Raw genomic sequence first — 27,858 nt, 5'->3', positions numbered from 1 at the left:
GCCAACGACTTGTTTTTTAAGGCTTATGATTCTTGTATCACGCAAGCGTACACAAATATTTAAGTGGATCACACAAGTATAAACGCAATTCCCAATCCTTTTTTTTTCTCTTTCTCTTTCTCCGTATTAAAAAATGGCGTTTAGGTATGACCATTATGGTCTAATCGTTAGTATAGGTAACTAGTTAAGTAAATAATGAAAAGAGTCATGAATTACTTACGCGTGTAATCATTACAGATTTTGGTACCACATTTTCAGGAACATGTTATGCTATCACTGGTAAAATGTCTCCAAAAGAGTTGAGAGAAACAATCTACCCAAGTATTATTCATGTTACTGATTGGTAAGTCAATAAACAAAGTACTTTATTCTTCGTATTAATATTTACAAATCTTAGGCCAAAGCAAAACAATTTACAGCATAAAACACCATCTATCAATATTTATGATCGTAACTTTCATCTTTTGCACTGGGGAATGAGTGCCTTAAACTTTATCAAATCTGGTCAAGTAAAGGATGGCCATCGAGTTATTGAAAAGTTCAAATTGCAGCTACCTTCATCTATTGCACAAAAAGGAGCTATTCACCAAACTGGAAATACTAGTCAACATGAACTTTTAAATATGAGGGCCACAATTGATTACTTTAGAGAGATCTTTGACCACACCGTCAATGCCATGCAAAATGCTACTATGGTACAAAACGTAAAAATCGAAAAAGAAGACATTCGTTTTGTTATCACAGTTCCAGCACAGTGGAATGATGTTCAAAGAGCTATTATGCGCAATGTCGCCAAGGAAGCTGGTCTTATATCTGAAGAAGATCACGAAAACCGTTTGCTAGTTATTAATGAGTCCCTGGCCGCAACACTTTACTGTGAGCGAAAACCAGATGCCAAAAAAGTGAAAGAAGGTAGTGCTAAGAATGGACTTATGGGAAAGGACGACAAGTATATGATCTGTGATGCTGGAGGAGGAACTGTGGATCTTGCTGTATTTGAATCAACCGGCAGTGGTAACGAACAAGACAATGATAGTTTCAGAAGATGTCAGCTCACAGCAGACAGTGGGAAAAAATGTGGATCGGTGTATCTTGATTTGAAAATGAAGGAGGTTCTTATGGATATATGTTTTGGTGCAGATAAAGAATCCTGGAAAGACAATAAGTTAAAAATGGAGGAGCTTGAATCACATATTGCACCTCTGACAGACCAGTTTCTGGTAGACAAAGTGAGTACCCAATTATTTTCCATTTACGTATTCTAAATTTACAATCACAGACGATTTTTGGAGAGGCGAAAAAAGACTTCGTTCCTGATTGCTGTCGTAAACTCCGAAAAATGTATAGTGGCAATAATAGCGATAGCGACATCGACAGTGACAACAACAGCGACTGCGGCAACAGCAGCGACAGCGACAGTGATAGTGACAGCGGCAGCGGCAGTGACAGCGACAATGGAAATGTCAATAAAAATGACAAAAATCGCCGAAATAGCATTCCAGAACCAATCCCCACTTGTGAGGGCTGTAATTTTAGTGATGGACATGATGAAAAGTTCGTAGAGCTTGACAATTTTGGCGATGGTAAATTAGCTATTCGTAATGCATATTTTTATTCTTATAATGTTTGTGTTTGTAGATACGGTTTTTTTAATTACGCAAGGCAAGATATTGGATCAACTGAGATTGCGAAGAGACCATAACGATAAACCTATTACAAAAGATGGTGTAACAGTAGAACAGGATGAGAATCATTTTGAAATCAGACTTTCTTACAAGTTCATGCGAGAAGAAGTTTTTGATGAAGTAATCAATAATACAATCGAACTTTTGAGAAGACAAATCAAGAAGGCTAACGGAAAAATTACACGAACCTATCTGGTGGGAGGCTTTGGTGGTTCACCATACTTGCGCAAACGTATTTTAAACGAGTTTCCTGCTGATAGCCCATTACATATTGGGAGCTTAATCCAGGACGATAGAGGCGATACAGCAGCAATGCGGGGTGCTTTGATTTATGGTATTGATGGTAGTAGAAAAGAGCCTCAATCTGATGTCGTAGTAGCTCACTACCAAAACACCGACACTTCTAAATACAATACGCTTGTTTGCATAGGTAATCTTTATTTAGTACGAATTTTACCACAGCTACTTACGCGAGTATAGATATCGGATATAATGGAACCTCGTGCTCCTACAGGGATTTAACAACTAAAGAAGATACTATGACAGAAATTGTGAATTGGTAATAAGATTTAACTAAACCAAAGCACAAAACTAACATATCTGTATAGGCCTGGTTTAAAGGAAGAAAGCTTCATGATTCCAACGGCAAAGAAAACCTCGGATAGTAAAACTCTTTGGGGAGCTCAAGTAACAAAAACCACTAATTTGGATCCAGAATTATTGATTGTACCCAGTGAGCTCATGTCAATTGTGAAGAGCGATTTCAGATCATATCTCAGCGAATATATCAGGCTTGTATTTGAGCATGTTCACGGCGTTATTAAAAAGGCAAATCCAAATCTTGCGGATAAGAATAAGTACAGATATGTCATTACTATGGAAAATTGTTACCAATTCTTTAACAACAAGTCTGAAATGCGTAAAATTGCTCGGCTAGCGGGTATTCTTAATGATACCAATGAAGAGGATTCTTACGAACGTTTATTGCTTATTCGCCGAGATAATGCAGCGGCCATGCATTTTGAAAAGACCGAATTTAAAGATAAAAAGGGCCACAGTAACCATTTCCTTCAAATCAGCGTATATCATGATACATGCCATTTGTCACTGCATGAATCAACTAAAATCAGTGGATACGATGAAGAAAAATACGTTAAAACCGAAAAAGATGCTTCTCAGGAACCTTCAGGTCGCTTCAGAAATGTGAGAAGTATGCGCTCTGCCACGTTTGTTTTCAACTTTGTTGCAAAGCTAGTTGCCAATTTAGACTCTTTCGTATCGACTTCTGTCTGTATAAGCTGTACAAATCCAAACTCTCATGATACATATAGTCCTACCTATTATTCTGAACTAAGAGAAGGATTCCTCAAGTATATGAAGGTTAGTAAATATGGATACCACAAAAGACAAGTTTTAATAGTTCTATGATAGAATGATTTGGATTTCAACAATAATGACAAAACCCAAACCATCACCATTACTGACGCAGGATGTTGCAAAATTTCTATTACCATCTATGATCTTTTGGAGCACGTTTTCCGTCCTGCTACTCGTGATTTAGCATCTGAAATCAATCGTTTTGCAACTCAAGTTGATATGGCGCGTCTTTTCAACTTTGACAAGATCTTTTTATCTGGTTTTTTGATAGAAGCCAAAAAGGAAGCTTATGATTTCCTGGAAAAGATTATTCTTAAGAATATATCCGAGGTCATGAATATTCAAGGTGAACTTATTCTTCCATCTGCTGAAAACGGGAAGGAGGCTCTTATGGGTGCTGCGCATTACGGAAACTACCCTGAGGACTTTACAGAAAGAGTATCAAGGAAATCGTACGTTGTTCAATTGAAAGGTTATAAACGCCAAGAGTTTGATGATGATGTGAAAAAAAGTATTTCAAAAATCAAAGAAGAGAATAAAAGAAGCATGAAGAACGATATATACAACGAAGAAGCATCCAATGCCCTTATTGATGAGAGTAAAACAGTCCGGTTATATCACCAATCATCCTACAACCCTTCTTTGAAAAATGACAAGTTTATAAGAAACCCTGATGATGTGACATTCCTTATACACAGAGGTGACAAAATATCAGAACATAATCAAATGCATGGTGTCTCCAAAAGATTTTATTCTGAAGAAGAGTGTATTGTTTATGCAAGTAAGTGACAAAAGCCCAATAATTATATGCAATTCGGATCCATACTCACCCCACATACATAGCTGTATTTTACTCGGAAGATCCCAAACTACCTGAAGATGAAGTCAAGGTTGACCTTACCAACTTTCATAAAATTCATCAATTTGAAATTTATGTCAAACGCGACGAAGATGATCCAATGACAGCAGCTCCCAAATCTCGTCTTCATTTTGATGTCCGTATTATTCCTGATAATAATGAAGCCAAGTTTGAAGCAAATGTTGGTTCAAGACTTGGAAACAAGATTCCCGAATTCCGTTTCAGAGATGAAATTTTGGTTGCAAATATATATAGCGACGATGAGCAAATTAATATTGGAGATTTGACAATTAGTAACTTCAAAAAGAACGTGGATAATTTGGCAGTTGGCGTTCGGGGAGTGCAGAAAAATGCTTAGAAAAAGAATAAAAAACAGTAGTTCAAATTACCATTTAAACTGTAAATTTAATCCTGTGTTAGATTTAAGCAAATGCATTGTTTCATTTCTAACCGTAATATCTTTTGTCAACAAGATAAATTTGGCACTTGTATTTACACCCTCTCACTCTTTGAGATTATTTTTCCATTTATTTTGTTGGGATACATCTATAAATATTACCAAAATTAAATGATACCTTTCCAATCTATGCCATTATCTACACAGATTTTTTTTCTTAGTAATTTTTAATCTATCAGACCTAACGTGTCTTGTATTTTTAAATACTTAGTTATTTCATTGTTTTATCTGTTACTCGCCTTCCGAATCGCATTTGGCCCTGAATTTTCTGTCCGGCCAAACAAATTATCAGAGGCCCATATCTGAAACTAAAAGCACGCATTAAGACGGACAAAATAAAAGTGGTATGATCTCAACGCCGTACATTGTAAAATCTTGGAGTATCCCTAACAGCAATCTATAACAAAATAATCTAACATCCGCTGAATAGGATTTTTTTTTTTTTTTTACTCAGTCAACGAATTATGATTCAATGACAAACACATAGCCATTAATAAGGCATTGTGTATTAGGCTACTAACATCTGTTAGGTAAATTACTTTGTTGACAAGTTAGTTAAATATGAAATAGAGATTATTGTCTCAGACCCAGGATACCTTTCTTAAAATATGTATTGATCAAAAATCCTATCAAAGGAAGAAAAAAATCTGGACATGGTTTTGAAAAGCTAAAAATTAACGTGTAAAAATTAAAAATTTAGCGCAAGGTTCCCGAGTCCTATTTTCAAAAAAAAAATTTGAACATTTGCAAATTGACACAGCTTGCGAATTAGCAGATATCAATGAGCAATTAATAGCACACGAGTTTTAATAAAGTTTATTACAGTCGATAGCAACAAAAAAAGAAAAAGAAAAGAAAGTCGGGCCATTAACGTATATTGATTACTGACATTTTGTCTCGATGATGGAAGGACCGATTTCTTCATATTCCTTCTTTGAAATCCATAATTGATTGAATGTACCTAATGAAGCTAATATAGAACCACCCAACCAACTGCTACTTTTACGTTCTATCTGATTACCCACTGCGTGGACCTTGACCTTACTCTATTTTATAAATAAGAGATCAATAATCGATCTACACATTCTGTTTCATTTCTCAACTTACTCCTGGCACCATCATTGGTAAATCATTACTTAATCTCTCGGTAAATCCGGGGAAAAGAGTATTGCCACCCGTAACAATGACATTATTGAAAAGTAAAGGACGTAAATCGATGTCGCAAGAGTTAATACTGTTGAATACTAATTGAGAAACTCCAGCAGCATGCTGAATTTGATTTGGAGAAACACCCAAAAAAGGGATCTTTTGTGATTCTTTGCCAGGCTCTATAGGAGGTAATCTAGTATGGTGGGGATTGAACATGATCTCTGGCACTCTGTATCGCTCTGCACCAAATGCATTGTTGTAGCCATCAGGAAATTCAAAAGGTTTTTGAGGTCTTTGATTTAATAAATGCTCATCGTAAGGGTATTCAGATACTTGAGAAACGGATTCCTTATACTCGTGGATCACTCTCTAATGACAAATATATCAGTAAATTTCCTGAATGTCCCTCACTGACATTATTTTACCGAAATTTGATAATCGTCAAAACTCTTGGTTGTGTCAGGTCGCTTACGTAATTGAAGCTGTGGTGCAGCGCCAGATGGAACGGGCTTCTTACTAGCGATTTTATAAAGAGGGGTAACGTCCAAATGTAAGTCTCTTTTAATATGCTCTCTGATTTGTTGTGTCAAAAGATCGCCACCAATTGATTGATGGAGTACGCCCTTCTTTAAAACATAACCATCATACACCGGGACAGCACTGGTTGTACTTCCTCCAGAATCCAAAACTAAACCAGTTGCTCTACCCACTGAAAAACTATTGAACAAAATTTAGCAAATAAGCTTGAACTGTTATCAGAAAAACTCACGCTGTCATAACAGCATCCTTTGCAACATAAAAAGCAGGCACATCGAACTTTTCGAAAGCTAATTCCATCAACTTTTCACGATTCTCTGGTGTATTCCATGCGGGTTCTGTACATAATAGAGGATGTTCGGTCGAGTTGACGTGCAACATGTCGTTATAAGCAGCTTGCCAAAGGTGTTCAACCGCATCCCAATCTTGAATTAAACCGTCTTGCATGGGGTTTTTGATTTCCATGTTGGCGCGCCATGTATTCAATTTAGCATCACCAATATAATAATTGTTTTCCTTGTCTATGCCGTATGAAGTGGGGAACATAGATTTGGGTACATCTTCACCTGCAAAGCCCACGCGTGTTGAAGTCGATCCGACGTCAAACACAAGCGCGTTTACTTCATCTAAAATTTAATAGAACCAACTGGTTTGTCAGTAGTCAGGTTTTTATGCTTATATTCTCGATATAATACCTCCTCCGTATGTAACCATTATTTTTCGATAGCCTGAAGAAGAGCGAAAAAAAGTTGTGAAAGGAACAAAATAGATTCAAGAACAGTCACTCATTTTCAACTGGCCAAGACAAGGTCGGGCCTATCATTATAAAAATTACTTTTTCGATATGACAAGTAGTTCATCTCAATAAATGATAATGGTTACAACAGCTCATCTAATAAATTACATCTATCATAGCCAAAATTGTTCTTTTTATTTTTTCATTGAAAATATTCTTTTTCTAAAAATAAAAATTATGGGCCGTATGCGTTTCTTTGTAGGTCCCACATCTTTGTATCGTAAGTACTGCAAACATTTAGCAGCAGTGGTATATCATTTTGATTCAACTTCAAATCATTAGCTAGTGACGCTGTGTCACTTAGTGGGTCATCTCCGTTTTGCACTGCTTCTTGAACTATATCTTGAAGCATCGTGCTGTGCAAATATATCAGCTGTAAGTTATCCTCCATTAAATTCATAATCTACAGAATTAACGGATCAGTTCCAAGTCCTATCTATTCCACATTCACGCTGTATATCTTACTTGTTCTGCACATGATAAATCTCCATTGTTATCTTCATAAATTTGTCGCATATCGCTTAACATAGTATACACTATATTCGACATAGATATCACTTGCCAACTATTTCCAGCTTTCTTCAATGATGGTGGATCCATCACGGTATCAGGCAATCGATGATTTAGTACGCGGCATTTGCTGTAAAGTACTTTTGTTTTAATCAAACCATTCATCTGATAAATTTGGCAGATCACTTACAAATTATTGGTATCAATTACCAGACAGGAAGCTTCGGAAACAGAGTCTGAAAGAGTGAATTGTTCTAACGTGTTACGTAGATCCGCATCTAAGACCGATGTAGCAGGTAAAGTAGGAATACCCATTAATACGAAATCAGATTTGTATGTGTCACAATAAGACGCCATTAATGAGCGGCCATATGATTTAGCAAATAAACGATCTATTCTTGTATTCGGTACATCATTTGACTCTTGCGTAATATCAGGTTCCATGTGCGTCACTGTCGATCTAATTGAGAACATTTTAATAAACACAAACAAAGATCCCATAAACAAATGTTACTTTGGCATGGCTACATGGTAACTTCCAGTAGGAGACATTGTCAGAGACGGTACTTCTAACGAAGATGAAGACGACGATACCACCACAAAAGGATCTGGAGACCATGGTCTTTCATCTGTATCACTAAACCATTTCGATGAGCTTTTTATCGAGTTTGTAGATTCAATGGACGATGAAGCGTAGGCTACGTGATGATTGTTCTTAGGTATAGCAATAGATTCAACGTCACCAGTTAAATGGCGCACAATTTTATCCTCAAATTTATGTTCACTGTTGGTATCATCTAATTCATTACTGAAAATAGATTCTGAAGATGTGGATGTGGTTAACATGCTTTTGGTTCGACTTTCCGTATTTTCATAAACCTCGTTACACCGAATGAAATAGGATAATATATACAAGATCCTCTTGACTACACTTGGCCTTAATCCTACTACAATTGTTCTCGTAATTCTAGATGGCGTACCAATAAACCCATACAAATCACTTTTTTTTTATGTTAGGAAACATGGTCATTCATAAATTATACTTTTCTTATTTACCTTAGCTGTGCCCACAATGGATCATAATTTCCATGATGGCACCCGATATGCTAAAATAAGACATGATCAGATGCAAGTAACAAGTGATTAATGATGAACTTACTGTATTAGCTTCAGGCGGAGCCACGGTATTCACCCAAGATAGATGATGCATTAATACACCAGTCAGTAAAGTGGAAATGAAATAGTTGTGCGACTTATTATCAAACTGATGTACTAATTGCATCAATTCCTTTATTAAACTAGCTTCGTAGTCTGATTTTCGCTGCGGGTATGTTGACATGTTCAGCCATAAAGGTTCCTAATTAAATAGGAAAGATGAATAAAGCAGAGATAACTAAATGAAATGTTTACAGCATACCTGTATACGTGGTGTTTCATATAAATCAAAAAAATAAGTTTTGAATTGATTAGCAGCATCTATTAGCACAGGATCCTTTTGAAATGTGTTTGGGCTCAGGAACAAGGTACTTGATCGTTTTCTAGGCTGTAAATAGGAATGCGGTGGATGGTTCTTGAAATATTGATATAATTGCTTGAAAGCAATAGCTTGTAATTGATGTAATCTATTTTCAATTAAAGCAAAATGAGAAAATATAAAATCATAAAGAGTCTCATTTTTATCTTCTAAAGTGATAATAATGGCAACAGCAAATTTGACGGATCTTGATGTTTGCTGTCGTACAGGCTATAAAAGATGTGAGTACCAATGTGACGAACCAATAGGACACACCTTACATTTTCTATGGCTGATATTCTAGTGGTAGGTAATGGGGTCGGACTAAAAACACCATTTTCCATATTTGTTTGACTAAATCTACGCGTGCGCTTTGTTGATTGATATAAGCCTAACACAGGCGGATAAATCGAAGCGGTAGAAAAATGATCATCGTCACTTGATTGTTCAGATATATTATCATCACAAACTGATGAATTTGCAGTAAATGAGGTAGTGGATCTGTCGCTATTTACAGATGAAAATGATGTGCGTCTAGTGATATCTAAGTCTCTTTGCTGTTGGGATTGAGTATTGTTGAGCGTAAATAACTTGGAAATAATTATTTGAGGGTTCTTATCTCGCTTGTAATAATGGACTTTTGTATTCATTCCCTTATAAGCAAGTGGTGCAGTACCAAAGATCATCTCGCCTGTTAAATCTAATTTGCGGTTGCTCTGACAAAAGATATATGCAGGTTAGATTAATGTTACAATAATAAATGTTTGAATCCGTTTACTTGTCTATGGTTGTTTTGTTGATTCTGGTCAGATATTGATAATGAAGGCATTGTTCTCATATAGGAAGGTCTCCAATCATGCCTTTGGTCTTTAAAAGAGCCTACTTCCATGTTTGCTCTGCCCGAATTATGTGCCTGAGAGCCATTCCATGAACGAGCCATAGGTGTATTAGCAGGTGGAGAACGACTGCCGTTCTCTATGTTTAAAAAATAGTCCGAATCGTACAATATTGTCTTGTTAGAGTCACCCACGTCCTGACAAAATAAAATGCGTAAATGGTCTTGCTGTAATGGATTTGGTTCCCATCTAAACATGAAAAATAAAATCATATTAATTGTCAAACAAAAGTAAGAAAAGTTACCAATGCAAAATAATAAATTTGAATAACAACACTTCTAGCCCTCTCTTTTTGATAACGAATGAATATTATTATGGTTTTTATTTACGATTGAGATTCTAAAAGTAATTGACTGTGAGTGTCGTCACCGTCTCTTGAAACAGTTTTGTTACGAAAGAGTCGTTGGAGCATTCTCTCTCCACTCTCGCTTTTTCGTTTTCTTTTAATAAAAAATAAATGTAAGGTAAGCTTTTAGAAAGAAAGAAAAATGTTTAAATAAGGAAAAAAAAACAATTAAAATGGAAGTTGTCAACTGGTTGAATGTTAAGTCACAAAATCTGTTCTTATTTGTATGGAAGTCTTTTATGCTACTTTTCTAAGCTTGCTTATTCACAGTGACTGTATTTGAGAAGCTTATAATTTAAATGGCTAGTGGTATTTAGCCTGAAGAAAATGTAAATGTAATTAGTAAAATGCCCACGTTTACGGTATCAAAAATGTGATAGAGAGCTGGTGGGGTAATCAGGTCAGGAGGGAAATATTATTGGACACCTATTTGAAACAACATGTACACAAAAACAAGTAACATGTATGGGCAAGCACTAGTTGTATCTGGCTCAACATCTGACCTATACTAATCCCGCATATGTTTACCAATACAGCCATACAATCCCAACATAGGAGTAGAACGATAAGCTCTACATATTGAAAAGTAAAATCCTCGATTTAGAAAATTTGATTTTAATATATTGAAATAACTTGATCAGTTTTTGTGTTTAAAAGGGATTATTTCTGTCAGAGAATACAATTCGTCGATGCAAACTTGACTAGCAAAGCAACGGCGCCTATTCATCTTTTAATCCTTATATCAAAAATGATGCATAAATATTATTTGTGTCTGACTTCGAAAAAACACAGTCAGTAAGTAGCTTACATTCACTTCAACAAAACCAATGTGCTTGTGATAATATGAACAGTCTGTGGTAATGAATTAATTTTTTGCATATAAGTGTCTACAACTCACTGTCAATGCGATTATTGAGTTTTTTATTTATATTTCTCACGGGTTCAAATGACCTCCCAATCAATTGGGATAGACATTAGTGACTGTCAGGATCAAAGCAGATGATCAGCTATGTCTGCATAATATATTTTTGATTTACATGCCACAATTCAAACATTTAAAGGGTTTAAGGGGATGATACTAAGTATGGATCAAAAGTCTTTAATTCACTCTGCCTGAAAGCAATACAACTGAGTATTATTGGTGGTGCATGGGTATAAGTAAGCTACCAAAACCTATATTAAAATCATGGGAAGTGTAAGTTGAAGAAAGAAATGCTGCTCGCATCGAACAGAATTTACGTTTTTTGTAAGTTATTGTTTATCTATTTTGTATATAGAACGTTACAATCTTCCTTCGACCTGGCATTATCATTTTTTTACTGCTTAAAAATTTTCAATCTAAAGACTCTGCTTATGGTGGAGACGGCACAACAATCTCTGAAGACGAGCTTTCTGTTGCTGACATGCCAGACAATAGTTACACTCTTGCCAGCTGGAATGAAGCAAGTACATATGCCACTGCCCGACCGAAAATTCGTTCTTTTGGAAAATGGAGGCTTCTTTTGTGAGAATCTTGGAAACACCAATATTGGGAAATGGCGTGCTGATTTATTGTCTAGTGTCGGAAAATTTAAACTCAATAGGTGAGCTGGCAACTGACAGAGAGCACAAATAAAAGTCTATTGATATATGCGAAAATGGCACGAAAACAGTGAACTGTTTTTCGTCATTCTTCTTAGGGTTTAGATATCGTATTTTACAAATAGCATATCTTTTTAATCCTCTAATAAGTCACCGTTGTCATGAAAAGAGGTGACGAGGCGAAAGTCGTCTCAAACACACTTGAGAGGTTTGTAACCATTGTCGTCTCCCAAAAGTTGCCCACTGTATCAATTTCTTCGATTATCGATTCAAGAAAGTGTCCCTTTTATTCTTACTAATTGAAAGGGTTGTTCAGGTTGTTGAAGGTTTCTAGTTTATTATAATAGGTACCAGGCGAAGAAGAGAATATCACTAAATCTGCAAAAATAAAAAAAAAAAAAAAAAAAAGGACATGACGAGACTTACAGTTCCGATGGTCCGTTATTCGTGCTTCTTATACTCTCGGTCACAGCATGAAGGTTGCCTAAGTTAGTTTCGTCGATGTCAATTGAGAAAAAAGGGCCCTTTTTTTATAAGAATTCTGGACGCTCCGAACTTTAAGGTTTCATAAAATGGATTGCGCCCTTTCCTGTGTTAAGATATGGCGTTCAAGTATAGTGATTATGGCCTCATCGTTAGCATAGGTAATAAACGAACAATATTCCTCAGCAGTATGATTTATGTACTAATGTGACATACCCAGAGTTTGGCACCACATTTTCAGGGTCATGTTATGCTATTGCTGGTAGAATGTCTCCAAAAGAGTTGAGAGAAACAATCTACCCAAGCATTATTCATATTATTACTGATTGGTAAGTTAATAAAACAAAGTCCTTCAATCTTCATATAAATATTTAAAACTTTTAGGCCAAAGCAAAATAAGTTAAAGCATAAAACACCATCTGCTATTGTATGTAATCAAAATCTCCACTTTCTGCATTGGGGTATGAGCGCCTTTCGCTTTATATAATCTGGTCAAGTAAAGGATAGTCATCGAGTCTTTGAAAAGTTTAAATTGCAACTCCCTTAATCCATTGCACAAAAAGGGGCTTTTCGTCGTACTGGAAATACTAGTCAACTCGAGCTTTTATGCCTAAGAGCTACGATTGATTATTTTAGAGAGCTTTTTGATCATACAGCTAGAGTTATGCAAAATGCAAATATGGCTCAAGGGACAACCGGCGATATAAAAATTGATAAAGAAAATATTCGTTTTGTTATCACCGTACCAGCACAGTGGAATGATGTCCAAAGAGCTATTATGCGTAATGTCGCCAAAGAGGCTGGTCTTATATCTGAAGAAGATCACAAAAATCGTTTGCTAGTTATCAACGAGTCTCTAGCCGCAACACTTTACTGTGAGCGAAAACCAGATACTAAAAAATGATAGAAGGTAATGCTAAGACTGGGCTTATGGGGAAGAACGACAAGTATATGATTTGTGATGCTGGTGGAGGAACTGTGAAACTCGCTGTATTTGAATCTACTGATAATGGTGACGAACAAGACAATGATAGTTTCCGAAGATGTCAGCTTACAGCAGACAGTGGAAAAAAATGTGGATCCGTGTATCTAGATCTGAAAATGAAGGAGGTCCTGTTGGATATCTGCTTTGGGGCAGACAAGAAATCCTGGGAAAATAACGAGTCAAAAATAAAAGAACTTGAGTCATTAATAACACCTCTAACAGACCAATTTCTCATAAATAAGGTGATTAAAAAAAAAAAATCCGCTTTTGACAATCTTATTTGTAGACAAATTTTGGAACAGCGAGAAAAGACTTTATTCCTGATTGCTGTCGTGAAATTTTTGAAAACTATGATTCCAATACAAGTGACTATGAAGAACCAAGGTGCTGTGTTTGTGACTTTGCTGGAGGGAGCGACGCACAGTTTGTAGATCTCGACAATTTCGTTGATGGTAACTTTGACAATTCGACGATCCGTATGCGTCTTTATCCTAAATTTCATTATATTTGTAGATACGGTTTTTGTAATTACGGAAAGTAAAATATTAGATAAACTGAGGTTGGAAAAAGGCCCTGGCGATGAAATAATTACGGAACAAGGTGTAACAGTCGTGGATGACGAATTTCAATGTAAAAGTACACTTACTTACAAATACATGCGCGAAAACGTCTTTGATGAAGTTATCAATAATACAATTGAACTTGTGAGAAGACAGATCAAAAAGGCTAACGGAGAAATCAAACGAATATATCTGGTGGGAGGCTTCGGTGGTTTACCATACTTACGCAAGCGTATTTTAAACGAGTTTCCTGCTGATAGCCCATTACATATTGGAAGCTTGATCCAGGACGATAGAGGCGATGCAGCAGCAATGCGGGGTGCCTTAGTTTATGCTATTGATGGCAGTAGACATGAGCCTCAATCTGATGTTGTATTTGACACATACAAAAATACTTCCACATCGAAATACAATGCTCTGATTTGTCTAGGTGATAAATAATATCAACATGATTTTACAAGTGACTTATTTTGTCGTTCTATTTGTAGATATTGGTTACGATGGAATCGTATGTTCTTATAGAGATTTGAGAAATAGTGGTGATAACATGACAGACATTGTAGATTGGTAATTAATTGGAGTATAATTTATGAGCATATTTAACGTGTGCAAATAGGCCTGGTTTAGATCGCCGTAACCCTACTATCCCTACAGCAAAAGAAGCATTAGATGGGAAAACGTTATGGGGAGCTCAAGTTAAAGAGACTGGCATCCGCAAGCCAGAGTCGTTTGTTACGTTGAGTAAGCTTATGTCTGCTATGAAGGAGACTTTTAAAGCATATCTAGTTGACTTACTCAAATACGTGCTGGAACATGTGCATAACTCAATTATGAAGACTAATCCGTATCTTTTAAATAAAAGCAAGTACAGATATGTTATCACTATGGAAAACTGTTATCAATTCTTTGGCAACAAGTCCGAAATGCGTGAAATTGCTCAACTTGCCGGTGTCATTAAAAAAGATGATTCCCTCAAAAGACTATTGCTTATTCGCCGAGAGGATGCAGCAGCTATATATTTTGAAAAGAACAAATTCCCTGGAAAAAAGGCGCAAAGTAACTGTTTCCTTCAAATAAACCTGTATCACGATACATGTCATTTGTCCTTACATTTATCAACCCAGATTGGCGGTAATGACACACCAAAAGCCAGTGATGCTAATAGGTCTGGGGAATCGATTTCTGATAGATTTAGAAATGTCCGAAGAATGAGGTCTGCTACATTTGAATTTGACCTTGTTGCTAGACTTGTTACAAATCTGAGCTTGTTTATATCTAATGCTGTATGTTGTAAAGATCAGAAAACCCATGATACGGCTGACCCAGCTTATATTTTGGAGCTTAGACGAAACTTTCTCGAATATCTAAAAGTCTGTAAATACAAGAGCTCCAATATTATATCAGTTATTGACGTTACTATAGAACAAACTAGATCATGATAGTAACGAAGCACAAACTATCCCGGTGACTCAATCACCAGGCTGTCAAGTATCTATTACGAAATACGAATTTTTGGAATATGTTTTTTGGCCTGCTATACGAGATTTGACTTCAGCAATTAAGAGTAACGGAATGCAACGTAATGTGTTTCGTATATTTGACATCGATTGGATTTTTTTATCCGGATTTTCAGTAGAGGCAAAGAAAGAAACGAGTAATTTTCTTGAACGAATTGTTATAAAAACATTGTCCGAGGCTCTGAGTATCCCAAGCAGCCGTATATGTTCGTCTGCTATTAGCGGTAAAGAGTCACTATTAGGTACAGCGTACTATGGTAGCTACCCCCGAGACCTTTACAGAGCGGGTTTCTAGAAGGTCTTATGCTATTCAGGTTTGTGGTTACAAACGTCAAAAATTTGAAATTGACATAGAGAAGAACATATCAGAAATGAAGCTAAGAGGAGGAAAAAACGTGAAGAATGACATATACAATGAAGAAGCAGCAAATGCATATAGTGATGTAGCTAAACCAGTGAATCTATACTATCAGTCATCTTATAATTCATCTTTAAAAGATAGTGATTCTTTAAGAACCCGGACGATGTAACATTCCTTATTAGTAGAGGTGACAAGATTTCGGAACACAATCAAATGCATGGAATTTTAAAAAGATTTTATGCCGAGGAAGAATGTATCGTTTATGCCTGTAAGTCTATATCACACATAATACTATATTGCATCCTCATATTAACTTTTGTATATTAAAGCAATTTACTCTTCTGACGATCCTACCTCAATTGAAAACGGAAGCAAACATGATCTTTCAGGCTTTTACAAAATCCACCAATTCGAGCTTTATATTAAACGCGATATAGATGACCCAACCACTATAGCTCCTGAATCTCGACTTCATTTTGATGTAAGTCTAAAGTTTGATAGAGATGAGTCCATATTCGAAGCTTTTGCTTGTTCAAAACTTGGACAGAAGATCCCCAATTTTCGATTTGAAGATCAGTTCTTGGTAGCAAATATCTACGGCAATGAAAATCGGATAATTATTGAAGAATCACAATTGACAAGGACAGAATAGCACAACACTATCGACCTATAAATAAATATCTATATACGCCACTTTTTTTTTGTGTGTGTTTCCTGCATAAAGCCTTTTGGTCAACTAGATATGCCTAACGTATAAAAGATTTGCTTTTAACTAAATAGCAGATAGATACACAATTATCTACCAATGGATAGTTGAAGACAAATTCTTGTCCTTCATTTTAAGAGGACGTGTTGGGTTTCCGTACAATATTTTCACATACAAAAAAGGATACATATATATGTGACAGATGATACCTCGTGGGTCACGGTTTAGTAAATAATACGAAATGCTCAAGATACACCATTCTCATAGCATTGATACAGCCGTGATTTACCATCATATAAATAGGCATCCTTATAAGCCACCATTGTTTGACTTGACCATACAATACCTGAAACAAACTGTCCAAGTCCGCGACGAGATCAAAAAGCTAGGTGATTTAAAAAGCCATGAATTATGTGAAGATGCTATTACCGGTCTAGAATTACTGGAACGAAAGCTAGTTTTGATTTGAATTATGGATTGACAGGACTTTCGCATTTAGAAACCGTCCTGAGTTATTTAAGTAGAAATGGACAGACAGGTACAGTGATCGAATCGCATACCCCTTAAGCATGTTGACGAAGAGAAAATTGGCAGAACAGGAGTATTATTATCCTCTAGATACGACTGAACAAGTGGCGAACAAAGCAATTGAGCAACATGCACAAAATTAACTTGTCGTTGTACGACTAGAGCTCCTTCAACCTACTGAGCAAGAAGGAAGAGTCAAGTTCATGCAATTGTTCGAAAACATGTATCAGCATGTGGAGCAAGATACATCATTCTATATCACCACGGGATATATACGTGATACATAAACAGTCGCCTACTTTATAGTTTTTACAGCATGATATCCAACTCTTTCCTTTTAGAAACGATTCCGACTTAGCCCGAGAAACTTGTGGACTACATATAAAAATAAATTGAAGCAAGTTGGCCTGTCTGAGATTCTAATGGAAGAACGGTGGAGTATTGGGAGTAAACACGAATTGTAACAAATAGCCTGTAAAACTCGTCGTGGCTTTATTTTTGCACCCTTGAAACAATAAATTCGCATCCTTTTTTTGCATTTTGACAGCACAGACGATCTGGTCTTATTTTTTCGAGTGGTGCTACTTTTTTGGGAAATAATTATTAACTTATCGGAGAGTACTTGTGTGTTTATCGTTTAGTAATTCTAGAGAAATTCGTAACCTTATACGAAACAAAAACCTTCCTGTTAAATGTGAGTAGCCGAACAATGGGATACGTAAAAACGATGGTCAGTATGATATCAGGATAAACTCAGGTTTAATTAAAAAGAGCTAAGATGGCTAATACTTAAATAAAAGGGCCAAGATGAAGCATTGCCTCACGATTTTTAAATAACTGAAAGATATCTTCTTTGATCTACTGTGGACACTGTCACCACTCGACCTCCAAAAAACATCTAAGAGTATGAGCAATTTTAACTGTCTTTAGGTCTTAATTGAGTATCGAATTCTTTCGAAACGTAGGAAGTAATTCAAAAAAAAAAATGGAAAACGTCAGTTAACGTTGCTGACTTCTTATGTTACTTTTTTCTTTTCTTACAATGAAGCACGACCCTTCTTTCCTATATAATCTGCGCAACATCAAAAGGTATACTCATGCAATACTGTTTTTCTTTTTTGGCGACATTACTTAGGTTAAGACGAATTCTATATTCCTGAAATATGCCTTATATTTCTCTTTATAAAATGGGTAACAAAAAAAAAATTTAAACACTAATTTAAATCTACCATTTACATGAAATTGTAAGCTAAAAAAGGAAATGATAAAGAATTAAAGATCGTGCAAACCTCAGCAAAATCTAAAAAAATATATATATATCGCGTATTTGGACATGTTTTGATAAAAAGACAGTATCACAAATCCCATAGTACCCTTTCTTTTAATGATGTTGAACTGGACATGCATTTAAGATATATATTTTAAATCATGTTTAAAGCATTAAACTCAGATCAGTGAGGCTCAATGATCGAATCTGAATTTTAACTGCTTGATCGACGATCTATCTTCGTCAAAGATAATTTATATATGGAAACATAACGTGATCATCGTTTCTTTTGCTGCGTTTGCTTACACAACACTGTAAATTAGTATTCCATTGGTAACTTATGTCAACATGACTTTGATATAATCTTGTGAATGCAATTGTATAATTCGCTTTAATAAGGGTCAGTGTATAAGATGTAAAAAACGAGAATGACATAATGCAGGAATGTGTCTAGCAATTTTTTTGTACGGCTGATGATTTCAGTTTCTATTGCTGGACAGACACAATTCAGAATGTGGTGAGTGGTGTCTTGAGGAATCACGTGTGTACATGAGATCCTTGCTGCAGGAGCTTGATATGCCCTAAAAATGTAACGTCATTGACATATGGTGCTAAGCATATCGATTTATTTATGGCTATCCGTTTATTTATAACTATTTGAACAATAGAAATCCTTGGGTTCGACTCTGGTACACAAAGAAAATGAAAGTGTTACAAGCCTCAATGTTGGCTGCGTAAAAAAAATCATAAGGGGTTAAAATTAATATGATGTGCGGTGGTAAATCAGATAACACTACAAATGAGATTCATATACAAACATACGCAATGATATTCTATAAAAAGATGTATTACATGAATGTTGTCAATCCAAGAGCAAAGAGTTTAGTCACATGATCGGTACGATGGTTGGTTGGGTTACTCAAAAAAGAAGGAGCTTCTTCGTATAAATGCTTCTTTTCTCTTTTTCCTTCCTTTTCTCCTTTTCTTCTTCTCAATAATTGAAAATCATTATAAAGAATGTCACAAGAAGCTACATCTTCTATAGAAAACAATTTTTGGGTAACGAAAATATACAAGAGATAGATCACAATAAACAAAAAATTTTAAAAAAAAAATTCAAAAATAGTCTTCCGATAAAACCGCCCTGAATATTTTATTAGACAAACTCGATCAATCTAATAAAACAACGAATGCCATTAAAGACTTTTTCACAGAAAGGTTAGAAAAAAATCTCAGTCTCATACTTTATTTGCTCTAACCGTCTGTCTTAGAGCTCGAATAGAACAAGAATACGGAAATCAGTTGCTAAAGTTATCAGAAACGTTCAACATTCAACATGAGGAAGAGTTTAGCATCATTTCAAATACCACAGAAATGAATGCTAGAGCGCACATAGATCTAGGCGATAACATAAAAAACTTGCTAGAATTACCCTTGACTGATTACGTTCAAGATCAAGAGAATATACAAACTTTTGTAAGTGTGTGTGTATCTGCGTAGAGATTATGGTATACTAAGTTTATATTATGTAGATGACCAATCAGATGAAGGAATCACAAAACATGAAAATGCTGCATGGCGATAATGTGAAAAAGGTATGATATCTAATCCCTTTTGTAATTGGTTCAGTACTCATACGTTTGATAGACCCGACAATCATACATCAATGAATGTCAGAAACCAACTCTCTCTCCTAAAGAAGCTGAGGTATTAGATTTCGAATATCGGAAAGCCATTAACTTGATGCAATCGAATTCCCCTTCTTGGATACACGATTGGCGCGAGTCATGTAAGACTTTTGAGTCGTTAGAGCTAAACCGCTTAAGTTATTTAAAAGCAGTGATAAAAACGTAAGTGAATAACTGTTACTAAATTACATCTCCCTTACACTTACATATCCATAGCTTCTCGAGCATGACAGCGTGTGCATATAGCATCGATGAACAGGTATGTTAATTATATAAACATACGTAGCCTATAATTTACTCACTGTTTATTTATCTCAGACTTGTGAAAGATTAGTTACTGTAATGGACGATATGAATGCAAATGAGGATATTTTGAAATTTATATCAAATCACGGGACCGGATCAGTCTTACCAGGTAAGAGTTTATCCCTTTCATTTTATTTTAATTTACTCACACTTTTATTTCAGATATTCCAAAATACACCAAATTCAAAAGGAATAAAGAAATAGTTTTGAAACAAGAACATCAACCCATTATAACGATCAAAGAAATCAATATACCAACTAAACATGATGAACAACTACGATCTGTCAATGACCAATTAAAAAGATACCAAACCCATGGGACAACTCTGATCTTAATCCAAAGGTTAGATTTAAAACCAATATCATTTATTTTATGGCTGATTCTCTAATATTTAGTCCTCGCTACCCCCACACCAGTATCCTTTAGATCCCGTATACAAATCAAATGTGAGACAGATTTCATCGCATAGTGAACCTGTGTTAAGCAACTTTACATTTAAACAAGATGAAAAATGTAAGTCATTATGACCGAAAAAAAATAAAAACTTTAATTATGATGCTAACCCACTAGCAGTAAACCATAACCAAAATAAATCTACACTCGTTGCATCTTATGAAGAGCCTAATTATCAAACCGCACAACACTTTTTACCGTGGAGCACTAAATCTACCACTCCTACACCAAGTAAAAAGGCTCCCAGTATATTTTCGCCACTAGGATTTTTGAAGAAAAAAAAGGTAGAAGACAAAACTAAGCGACTCTCATTAGGGCATATTTCAACTAAGAACCCAGTACCGGCACCGAACCGTAACTCAAGTTCATCTGTGCTAACTCCGCCTAGTCCTATGTTTAGCCAAATGGATTTCTATTATTCTCCTTCCGATAATCATCATCATAATGACTTACAGCAACCACATATTTGTTAATACAATAATAAGATATTTATGTTTATATTATATAACAAAATGAGATTTATTTATATACAGTGGGAGGGGGGAGGGGTTTATATGGACAAGAGAAAAAGAAAAATGTTACTTTGCGCTTTTAACACCGACGGCTCTCAAAACGCATGTTTTCCATGAAGAAGATCTGCTACCGAGGTTTTGTCTAGAATAGTTTGATTTCTTTGCAAAGAATGTACTCTCATCACTAGAAGTATCGTCGTCATACTCTTCTTGTTTGTTTGTTGCAAAGTAGGTAGAGGGTGAAGTGGAAGATCTTTCGGATGTCATGCCAAGTCGCTTTCTTGAGAAGAGCGAGGTAGAAGGAGAAGGCGAGGCATCATAGTTATTCATAGATCCATTGTACTGATGCTTATCATCTAGTGAGGTATAAGACGACGATCTTGATCTGAATCCCTTACACTTTTGGCGGAAGGATGGTGACTGTAAATTACTTCTACTGTAGTACGAGGGCTTGTCGCTAGAGAAATAGCTTTCATCTTCATCTTGATGATTTAATAAGTTCGTTCTTGCGATAGAGGTCATTGTGTGTGTTTGTATAAAGATGAGAAAGAAAAGAATATAAAACAACCGAGTGTATTTATACACATTTTGTTTGTAGAGTGGGCTTTAAAATCCATTAAAGGTAATGATTAATTTGTGTCATGTACCAAGATCTACTTTCCCTCCTCCCTTCTTAATTGCAAATGTCTATAACAATAAAAGGGACCCTCCTTTATTAGATTTTGTTATTTTGTATTACATTTAATAACTTTTTATTATACTGTATTTTTGTTGTATAAACTAACCCCCTGCTATTGTTATTAAAACAGGATAAGTAAAAACCTTGTTATTGTTTATTATACATGTTCTCGGTTTATACAAAAGTAAAACCATTACTGGATCCATAGTTCTTTTGCATCAACACCATATCCAAAAATCTTGGCTGCAAAGTTTATATCAGTAGTCTAGGCGCTATTTTGTACTAAATGATTCGGAGTTGGCTAGTCAGCTATACCCTTTTCTGTGATGCAAACTACCGAATTGGAGGTGCGTAAATCACAAGACATGTCATTTTGGAATATTTGGCTCTCTGTCTTTATTTTAGCCATCAATGTTGCGACCAATAGCATCTACAAGGCACTCGATTAGGAAACGTTTTTTTTTTCATTGATGATTAACAGCAGATTTATTTATAAAAATAAATGTGAATCACTCCGTTTCCCTCGCCCGCTTACCATTTTGATCAATAAGACCCCTTGTTTAGATAATAAATGTGCTTTGGTTGATACAGTTTAGTTGGTGTAACATGCTCTGTTTGAGGATCCGGAAATAACAAGGTGCTCCTTTTTGATCCTCGGTGCTTTGTTTCCATCAAACAAAAAACGTGGTACTCTGAGTTGACTGATCATCACTGAATAAGTTGTTCTTGGACATTGGATATTTATTAATAATTTACACACATGCCGCAACTCTGAAATCTGTTTTATGGCTGGTGACATTCGCTGCAAATCTCGGAAATGGGTAACAGGTTTATAAATACATTTAATGTTTGCTTCCAAAAATACTTCTCAGGATCTATAAATATTTAAACGTGTATATCAACAATGCTCATCGTATAATCATCATCGTTGCCGGAAACATACTTGTTTTTTTCGCATAAAATCAAATCGGCCTCCTCTCCTTTTCCGCAGTAACCATTTTTGGTCAAAGTCACTGATTTGGAAGACAGATCAAAAGTTTAAAAGGTTGGCATTGACACACGATTCTAATTTTTTTTTTTTTTTTTTTTTTTTTTTTTTTACTAAGTACCTTCGTCATCTATGTACAATTTACATTCTTGATAAATTGTAAGTAATTAGTCAAAAATTTGAGCGTATGTTTTTACACGTAAAATACAAATTTAAATCTTAAAATGATAGGCTCACAGTAAATAAAAATAAAGTTTGAACAAAAAGTTTTCCAATTTTAATTTCAGTTGATACGAATAAAATCATATTTTACTTATGGACTTTGCTATTAACTAAAGCATACTCGATCAAGTGTTTCTTGTGCTTTAAGATGTTAAGATTACATTTTTTCTCAACCTTTAAGCTGGATTTTTTGTTGCTGGACATATGAGCGACGCTGTCATTAATCAGAGCGTTTTGACACTCAATTACAACTGTGGCCTCAATGTGACCGGTCTCCAAAGTGACCTTGAAGAGAATTAGCTCCCTATCCTGGATTCCGGGAACATTGGGTGGCAAAGTGACCCTCGTTTCCATGATTTTTGTATGCTTATCAGTCACGTATCTACCCTCGGTATTATCTTTCGTATCACTTGAATAAACAGCTATACACAACAACAAAAAAATAGGTCAATATGTTAGTTATTCAATTTCCCAAGTTAACAGGTTCGATTTGTTATTACCAAAAACAGCATCATGAGGATATTCAACATAAACTTCTTTTGTATACTTTTTACGTAAATGCTCTTTTAATCCTTGACCCTTCTTTACAAAGTATTGTAAGCGGTTTTTTGCATAATCTTGACCATCAGGACCTTGTACTTTTTTATCTACATCATCATTGGCTTCGAAACGATCTTGTACCTCTAAAGCAAAAGAACGGCCAGCAAATTCTTTAATTATAGTTTTTGGATTTAAACCGTACATTACAGCACCATGAGACATCGCAAGAGTACTCTCTTCTGGAACGAATATATAACATTCGTTTCTAAAATTATCCTTGATACGCTGTTGTAAGTATAAAGATTGTGAAAATCCACCGACCATAAGAATCACATCAATTTTCTTATCGAGTTTCTTTGCTTGATCAAACTGCGTCTTAAAAAGTTCCAGAACACGCTCCACAACAGGATCGAAAACCTTGGTCTTCATGTCATCATTTCTCATTTCAAGTGTTGTGTTATCGTTGGTTAATCTGTAATTTACATCTTTAGACAAATGTATGGTCTCTTTTTGACCGGGCAAATCGATATTAAAATGTCCGCCATGGTTTGGATTGGGCAGAAAGTAGGGCTATATATGACATATTAGTAGACTGATTTGTCATAAAAAGTTCAATACGATACTACCTTGTGTTTTCTATCGAAATCTCGCATAACACCATCAAAATTAATGTTGGTGGATGAGTTTATCGTTATTCCAACATCGCTATAAAATTTCAAGAGATAATCCTTGAAATTTTTATCAAGAGTAGTAGAACCGCATGTATCTCCTACAGCATCACCGATTTGGGAAATCTGAGACACTCCGTCCTTTACTTCGAGCTTATAAGTCACTAGATCAACAGTTCCTCCTCCAGCATCACAGACTATAAAGTTTTCGATACTTTTGCCATTACTTTCGTCATCATTTTCGCTACTACTTTCGTGTTTAAACTCATCAGGGAATCGCTTTTCGCAATAAAGGGCAGCTGCTCCAGGTTCACTAATCAAAAGAAGTTGATCAAGTTCGGTCCTTTTGATCAAAGTGGCAGCAATTGCTGCCTCAGCCATGGTTTCTCGGGCTGCTGTGTCCCACATGGCTGGAACGGTAATAATATACTTGAACTTGTACTTCTTCAAAAGTGTTGCCCTGTTAAAGAAGCTCACATTTTCGTTCATTTCATTAGTAATGATGAATTCGACCACATGATTTTTGAACAGCTTGAGATAAGAAGAAATCACGTTCATTGCTGATAGCTTATTATTTTCATTCTTTGTTTTTCCTCCCTGGTTTCGTAAACCTTCATTATCATCGGGTTTGTTGCTATCGGAACCATAAGAATGATCAGAATCCAGTGCTAGTTTAAAATTTCCCAAGAGATGCAAATCTTTGTTGTGGTTAACCATAAGTCTCGCTTCCTCTCCCCAATAGGCAGGCTTCATTTTCTTGTCAAACATTAACAATGTAGGAGCCTTTCCAAAAACAAGGGAATTTCCTCCGGGCCTATATAAATATGCCAGGTAAGTTTGGGTTTTATAAACCGACAGACATCTTCTTATGTCTTACCATCTATCTCTGATTGTTTTGATTGTTTTCTTTTCATCTTTAAGGTTAACATATGAACATCCAGAAAAGGTTGTACCAAAATCTAAACAAAAATTAGTTAAAACATGTAGTTTTACAAACCCTGGCAATTACTGACCAATTCCAACTATAAAATTGTAACCATCATTTGTATAGCTCTTGTCAATATACTCTTCGGAACTAGGCTCAACTTGATCACTGGTAGTGGTTTTAGAAAAAGGAATTTGTGATACAGACGGTCTGGATGCTGAAAAAACTGCGCCAGAAGAAAGAGCATCAAATGTTGTTTCGATGAGTTTGATGTTACGTAAATAATTATCACTTTTGTCTAAGATGCAACTAAGAAAATACGCATTGACACCATGTTTTCCGGAAAGAAAAACATTACTGACTTTATGTTCTTTAATGGCCCCCAAAGACTCATATATGTAATCAATAACAGGTGAAAACACATTTTCATTTAAATCGGCATAGGTAATGTTAATTTCATCCCCATTCGCATCTTTTGATGTTAAAGCCGTTTGTTTCGGATCCTCCATACCAAAGGAAAACTAGAAAAACACAAATAAAACCATAAGCAATCTCATTGGGTATGATAGTTTAAAGCATATAAACCTTGATCTTTTCTTGAAAATCCTTGGCTAATATTTCAATTGACTCAGGATTTAGGTTCAATGAACTATTATCTTCTAAATATTCTCTGAATTTGACGTCCAGATAAATTGATCCTCTTCCCAAATCCCCAGATATAAGTTCAACCGTACTAAGGGACTCAGTTGTGTCCGCATGAATTTTGGCGATTCCAATCGTAGTTTCGCCTATATCGCAGACGAGGTAACTATTATTGGATGCAATCTTGGTTATCTTTCTATCCAACGAAAGATTATAATAAGCGATAGCCTGAACTTCAGTAATTATGCTGAGTTTCTTTTCAACTTCGTATTTTGTAATTAATCCAGTCTCAATAAAGCACATCTTCATAAATTCCTGTTCACGGGCAGGACACACAAGACAATAACGAAAATTAGCGGTAGCTTGCCCATCAAAATCTTCAAAAAATTGACTTTTACTGAACTCCTTATGAGCCTGCAATCTTTGGAAAGCCAACTTGATGAAACCACAAAGATAATCAGTGACTACCTTTTGAATGGTTAATCCTTCCTTTTTCTCCCCAAGTTGTTCATTGGCACTATCAATGTCGGAAAGATAGTGCTTAATATCAGGTATGTAAACATCTCCTGCTAATGTATCTATTTCTACGTCTGATGGGGCAGCACCACATACAGTGGTCAAATTGTTATCGTTTTTATAGAAAATGGAAGAATGAAAATGTTGATTCTTTTTGCTTGATTCTTTCCTGTAATTATGTGATTAACATATGATTACATAAATGCCCATGAATACTGTTGATTACCAGTTGCTAACGGTGTATATTTTAAATGGGTCATTTACATGAGCAATAGAGACTCCCGAAGAAACTACACCAAAATCTAAAATAAAATGGTTACTATCTTGCCCCCACGCTACATGGGAATTTCATTGCTTGTTGTTATGAAAACTAACCTATTCCCACGACGTATTTGTAGCCGGTCATTTGAATAAAAAAAAAGCAAGACGTGAAAAAGAAAGGGAGAATACGATTCCAAAGATATACGGACGGAATTCTCTTTGTGTTGCACTACATCATTGTTTTTTTTTCATTTTTGGTGATACAACTCAGCCTTCGGGCGGGCGTTTCTGTTACTTTAAACCACTAAAAAAACGGCACTTGTTTAATAAAATTCAAGTGTTACTATTGAGGCACTGCTATAGGAAGACAACGCCACGCAATCATATATATATATATAAAGGATTACTTTGTTGGGAATTTAGAAAGTGGAAGAATTAACTCGTATATGTACGACACACATACACTTTTAGGTTATTTTGGGTCACCAGTAAATTTAGGGTTCATACAAACACGTAAACGCCATAGTCATACAAACATGGAACCCGCATTCTCAAATCTAAAAAAAAAAAAGTTTATAGAATTAACTAGCACTTCGTAATTTAACCGATATTTTAAGGTCGCCGTCAAAAAAAGAAAAAGAAAAGTATAATCAATACATACCACGCTATTTTATAAAAAATTTGTGCTCCTCGTTGTAATTAAAGGATTACAAGCGAAGGGTATTTATTACAACTCATGTGAGGTTATGGATTCGCCTTAATCTAGTATATCTAAACTCGCTTCGATTGTTTCTTGGGATTTGTATACCCAAACCATTTCACACTATTTGTAAGTTCACTAAGCCGAACGATATTTTGCTATAGGTTACACCAGTAGAGCTTATGTCGTCTCTATCTTGCTTTTGTTTAACTAGTTACGAGGTCTGAATCATGCTCTATGGCGATCAACCACCATCCATGCTATATAATTGTACTAATGTTAGCCCCGAAGCTGTTCGCTCCAAAATTTATATTCTTGTTGCGCGCTTCAACTTGGTGTACCCCGTAATGACACCGACTCATAAAACCGCTAATCAAATATCTGTAAAATGGTGCAACTACTATTTTTTTTTTTCTCTTTTCTTCAATAATTCACATTGCAAGCTATTTTATATTGCACTTCATAAATACCTTTATAAAAATCGTATTTATACTTTAGAAAATATATGCGGATACTACGTATTAATTTTTTTCTAACTTTCTAACCATTCTTAAATAATATCAGTCGACTTTTTTTTATTCATTTTTTTGACAAGCCGGTGTCTGCTATCGGTTAGAATATTAAACCAAACTAAAGCTAACGAA

General features: G+C 35.5%; 8 protein-coding genes across 8 annotated transcripts; 5 read left to right on the top strand and 3 right to left on the bottom strand.

Moving 5' to 3' along the window:
• Window position 1: 1 nt before the first annotated feature.
• Window positions 2-2,492, top strand: EV154DRAFT_76286 (uncharacterized protein). Its single transcript, XM_051607763.1, has 7 exons — window positions 2-176; window positions 238-343; window positions 398-1,229; window positions 1,280-1,583; window positions 1,639-2,115; window positions 2,166-2,236; window positions 2,294-2,492. Exons 1-7 carry the CDS (start codon window positions 134-136, stop codon window positions 2,348-2,350), a joined length of 1,890 nt encoding a protein of 629 aa, XP_051452198.1. The 5' UTR covers window positions 2-133; the 3' UTR covers window positions 2,351-2,492.
• Window positions 2,493-3,090: 598 nt separating this feature from the next.
• EV154DRAFT_76273 (uncharacterized protein) lies at window positions 3,091-4,516 on the top strand. The gene is made up of 2 exons (XM_051607762.1): window positions 3,091-3,843; window positions 3,906-4,516. The coding sequence occupies exons 1-2, from the start codon at window positions 3,282-3,284 to the stop codon at window positions 4,277-4,279; spliced, it is 936 nt and encodes a 311-aa protein (XP_051452197.1). The 5' UTR covers window positions 3,091-3,281; the 3' UTR covers window positions 4,280-4,516.
• A 542-nt stretch (window positions 4,517-5,058) lies between these two features.
• Window positions 5,059-6,920, bottom strand: EV154DRAFT_526586 (actin family). The gene is made up of 5 exons (XM_051603406.1): window positions 6,760-6,920; window positions 6,297-6,690; window positions 5,953-6,244; window positions 5,486-5,896; window positions 5,059-5,424 (listed from the first exon to the last, which is right to left on the bottom strand). The coding sequence occupies exons 1-5, from the start codon at window positions 6,776-6,778 to the stop codon at window positions 5,260-5,262; spliced, it is 1,281 nt and encodes a 426-aa protein (XP_051452196.1). The 5' UTR covers window positions 6,779-6,920; the 3' UTR covers window positions 5,059-5,259.
• Window positions 6,921-6,971: 51 nt separating this feature from the next.
• On the bottom strand, window positions 6,972-10,269 carry EV154DRAFT_526582 (folliculin-interacting protein middle domain-containing protein). Its single transcript, XM_051603405.1, has 10 exons — window positions 10,024-10,269; window positions 9,662-9,968; window positions 9,165-9,599; window positions 8,788-9,114; window positions 8,530-8,727; window positions 8,427-8,476; window positions 7,885-8,370; window positions 7,561-7,830; window positions 7,326-7,500; window positions 6,972-7,263 (listed from the first exon to the last, which is right to left on the bottom strand). The coding sequence occupies exons 2-10, from the start codon at window positions 9,821-9,823 to the stop codon at window positions 7,036-7,038; spliced, it is 2,331 nt and encodes a 776-aa protein (XP_051452195.1). The 5' UTR covers window positions 9,824-9,968; window positions 10,024-10,269; the 3' UTR covers window positions 6,972-7,035.
• Window positions 10,270-11,402: 1,133 nt separating this feature from the next.
• EV154DRAFT_555868 (uncharacterized protein) lies at window positions 11,403-12,063 on the top strand. The gene is made up of 2 exons (XM_051605306.1): window positions 11,403-11,708; window positions 11,778-12,063. Exons 1-2 carry the CDS (start codon window positions 11,479-11,481, stop codon window positions 11,809-11,811), a joined length of 264 nt encoding a protein of 87 aa, XP_051452194.1. The 5' UTR covers window positions 11,403-11,478; the 3' UTR covers window positions 11,812-12,063.
• Window positions 12,064-12,307: 244 nt separating this feature from the next.
• On the top strand, window positions 12,308-16,264 carry EV154DRAFT_606830 (uncharacterized protein; the record flags this gene model as incomplete). Its single annotated transcript, XM_051607569.1, has 13 exons — window positions 12,308-12,350; window positions 12,410-12,518; window positions 12,574-12,620; window positions 12,753-13,064; window positions 13,100-13,416; window positions 13,461-13,626; window positions 13,688-14,164; window positions 14,223-14,301; window positions 14,351-15,104; window positions 15,157-15,475; window positions 15,534-15,777; window positions 15,846-15,880; window positions 15,942-16,264. 13 exons carry the CDS (start codon window positions 12,308-12,310, stop codon window positions 16,262-16,264), a joined length of 3,225 nt encoding a protein of 1,074 aa, XP_051452193.1.
• Window positions 16,265-18,997: 2,733 nt separating this feature from the next.
• Window positions 18,998-21,075, top strand: EV154DRAFT_526566 (uncharacterized protein). Its single transcript, XM_051603404.1, has 10 exons — window positions 18,998-19,172; window positions 19,240-19,331; window positions 19,385-19,589; window positions 19,646-19,708; window positions 19,761-19,963; window positions 20,018-20,060; window positions 20,120-20,216; window positions 20,270-20,391; window positions 20,504-20,621; window positions 20,682-21,075. The coding sequence occupies exons 1-10, from the start codon at window positions 19,131-19,133 to the stop codon at window positions 21,032-21,034; spliced, it is 1,338 nt and encodes a 445-aa protein (XP_051452192.1). The 5' UTR covers window positions 18,998-19,130; the 3' UTR covers window positions 21,035-21,075.
• A 1,908-nt stretch (window positions 21,076-22,983) lies between these two features.
• On the bottom strand, window positions 22,984-25,720 carry EV154DRAFT_76114 (uncharacterized protein). Its single transcript, XM_051607760.1, has 7 exons — window positions 25,681-25,720; window positions 25,458-25,616; window positions 25,184-25,404; window positions 25,048-25,129; window positions 24,126-24,984; window positions 23,463-24,072; window positions 22,984-23,384 (listed from the first exon to the last, which is right to left on the bottom strand). The coding sequence occupies exons 2-7, from the start codon at window positions 25,523-25,525 to the stop codon at window positions 23,050-23,052; spliced, it is 2,175 nt and encodes a 724-aa protein (XP_051452191.1). The 5' UTR covers window positions 25,526-25,616; window positions 25,681-25,720; the 3' UTR covers window positions 22,984-23,049.
• Window positions 25,721-27,858: the final 2,138 nt, after the last annotated feature.

This window comes from Mucor mucedo, assembly GCF_025094135.1.
Source record: "Mucor mucedo strain NRRL 3635 chromosome Unknown EV154scaffold_154, whole genome shotgun sequence".
In the NCBI taxonomy this organism is placed as follows: Eukaryota; Fungi; Mucoromycota; class Mucoromycetes; order Mucorales; family Mucoraceae; genus Mucor; species Mucor mucedo.
Note: the sequence above shows the minus strand (reverse complement) of the source record. Positions and strands in the feature narration are given on the sequence as shown.

Excerpts from the sequence above, each read along its gene's own strand:
- EV154DRAFT_76286 (XM_051607763.1), top strand. The coding sequence starts at position 134 with ATGGCGTTTAGGTATGACCATTATGGTCTAATCGTTAGTATAG. Across the intron at positions 344-397 it reads ATTATTCATGTTACTGATTG|GCCAAAGCAAAACAATTTAC; the intron begins GTAAGTCAATAA and ends TACAAATCTTAG. Across the intron at positions 2,116-2,165 it reads CAATACGCTTGTTTGCATAG|ATATCGGATATAATGGAACC; the intron begins GTAATCTTTATT and ends ACGCGAGTATAG.
- EV154DRAFT_76273 (XM_051607762.1), top strand. The coding sequence starts at position 3,282 with ATGGCGCGTCTTTTCAACTTTGACAAGATCTTTTTATCTGGTTTTTTG. Across the intron at positions 3,844-3,905 it reads AGAGTGTATTGTTTATGCAA|CTGTATTTTACTCGGAAGAT; the intron begins GTAAGTGACAAA and ends CCACATACATAG.
- EV154DRAFT_526586 (XM_051603406.1), bottom strand. Across the intron at positions 6,245-6,296 it reads AAGGATGCTGTTATGACAGC|TTTTTCAGTGGGTAGAGCAA; the intron begins GTGAGTTTTTCT and ends TTTGTTCAATAG. Across the intron at positions 5,897-5,952 it reads TTGACGATTATCAAATTTCG|AGAGTGATCCACGAGTATAA; the intron begins GTAAAATAATGT and ends ATTTGTCATTAG.
- EV154DRAFT_526582 (XM_051603405.1), bottom strand. The coding sequence starts at position 9,823 with ATGGCTCGTTCATGGAATGGCTCTCAGGCACATAATTCGGGCAGAGCA. Across the intron at positions 8,371-8,426 it reads CCATTGTGGGCACAGCTAAG|TGATTTGTATGGGTTTATTG; the intron begins GTAAATAAGAAA and ends ATAAAAAAAAAG. Across the intron at positions 7,501-7,560 it reads GTAATTGATACCAATAATTT|CAAATGCCGCGTACTAAATC; the intron begins GTAAGTGATCTG and ends AGTACTTTACAG.
- EV154DRAFT_555868 (XM_051605306.1), top strand. The coding sequence starts at position 11,479 with ATGGTGGAGACGGCACAACAATCTCTGAAGACGAGCTTTCTGTTGCTG. Across the intron at positions 11,709-11,777 it reads GGAAAATTTAAACTCAATAG|TGAACTGTTTTTCGTCATTC; the intron begins GTGAGCTGGCAA and ends GCACGAAAACAG.
- EV154DRAFT_526566 (XM_051603404.1), top strand. The coding sequence starts at position 19,131 with ATGTCACAAGAAGCTACATCTTCTATAGAAAACAATTTTTGG. Across the intron at positions 19,332-19,384 it reads AAAGACTTTTTCACAGAAAG|AGCTCGAATAGAACAAGAAT; the intron begins GTTAGAAAAAAA and ends CGTCTGTCTTAG. Across the intron at positions 20,061-20,119 it reads CATATAGCATCGATGAACAG|ACTTGTGAAAGATTAGTTAC; the intron begins GTATGTTAATTA and ends TATTTATCTCAG.
- EV154DRAFT_76114 (XM_051607760.1), bottom strand. The coding sequence starts at position 25,525 with ATGAAAATGTGTTTTCACCTGTTATTGATTACATATATGAGTCTTTGG. Across the intron at positions 24,073-24,125 it reads TCGATAGAAAACACAAGGTA|CCCTACTTTCTGCCCAATCC; the intron begins GTATCGTATTGA and ends TGTCATATATAG. Across the intron at positions 23,385-23,462 it reads TCCTCATGATGCTGTTTTTG|CTGTTTATTCAAGTGATACG; the intron begins GTAATAACAAAT and ends TGTTGTGTATAG.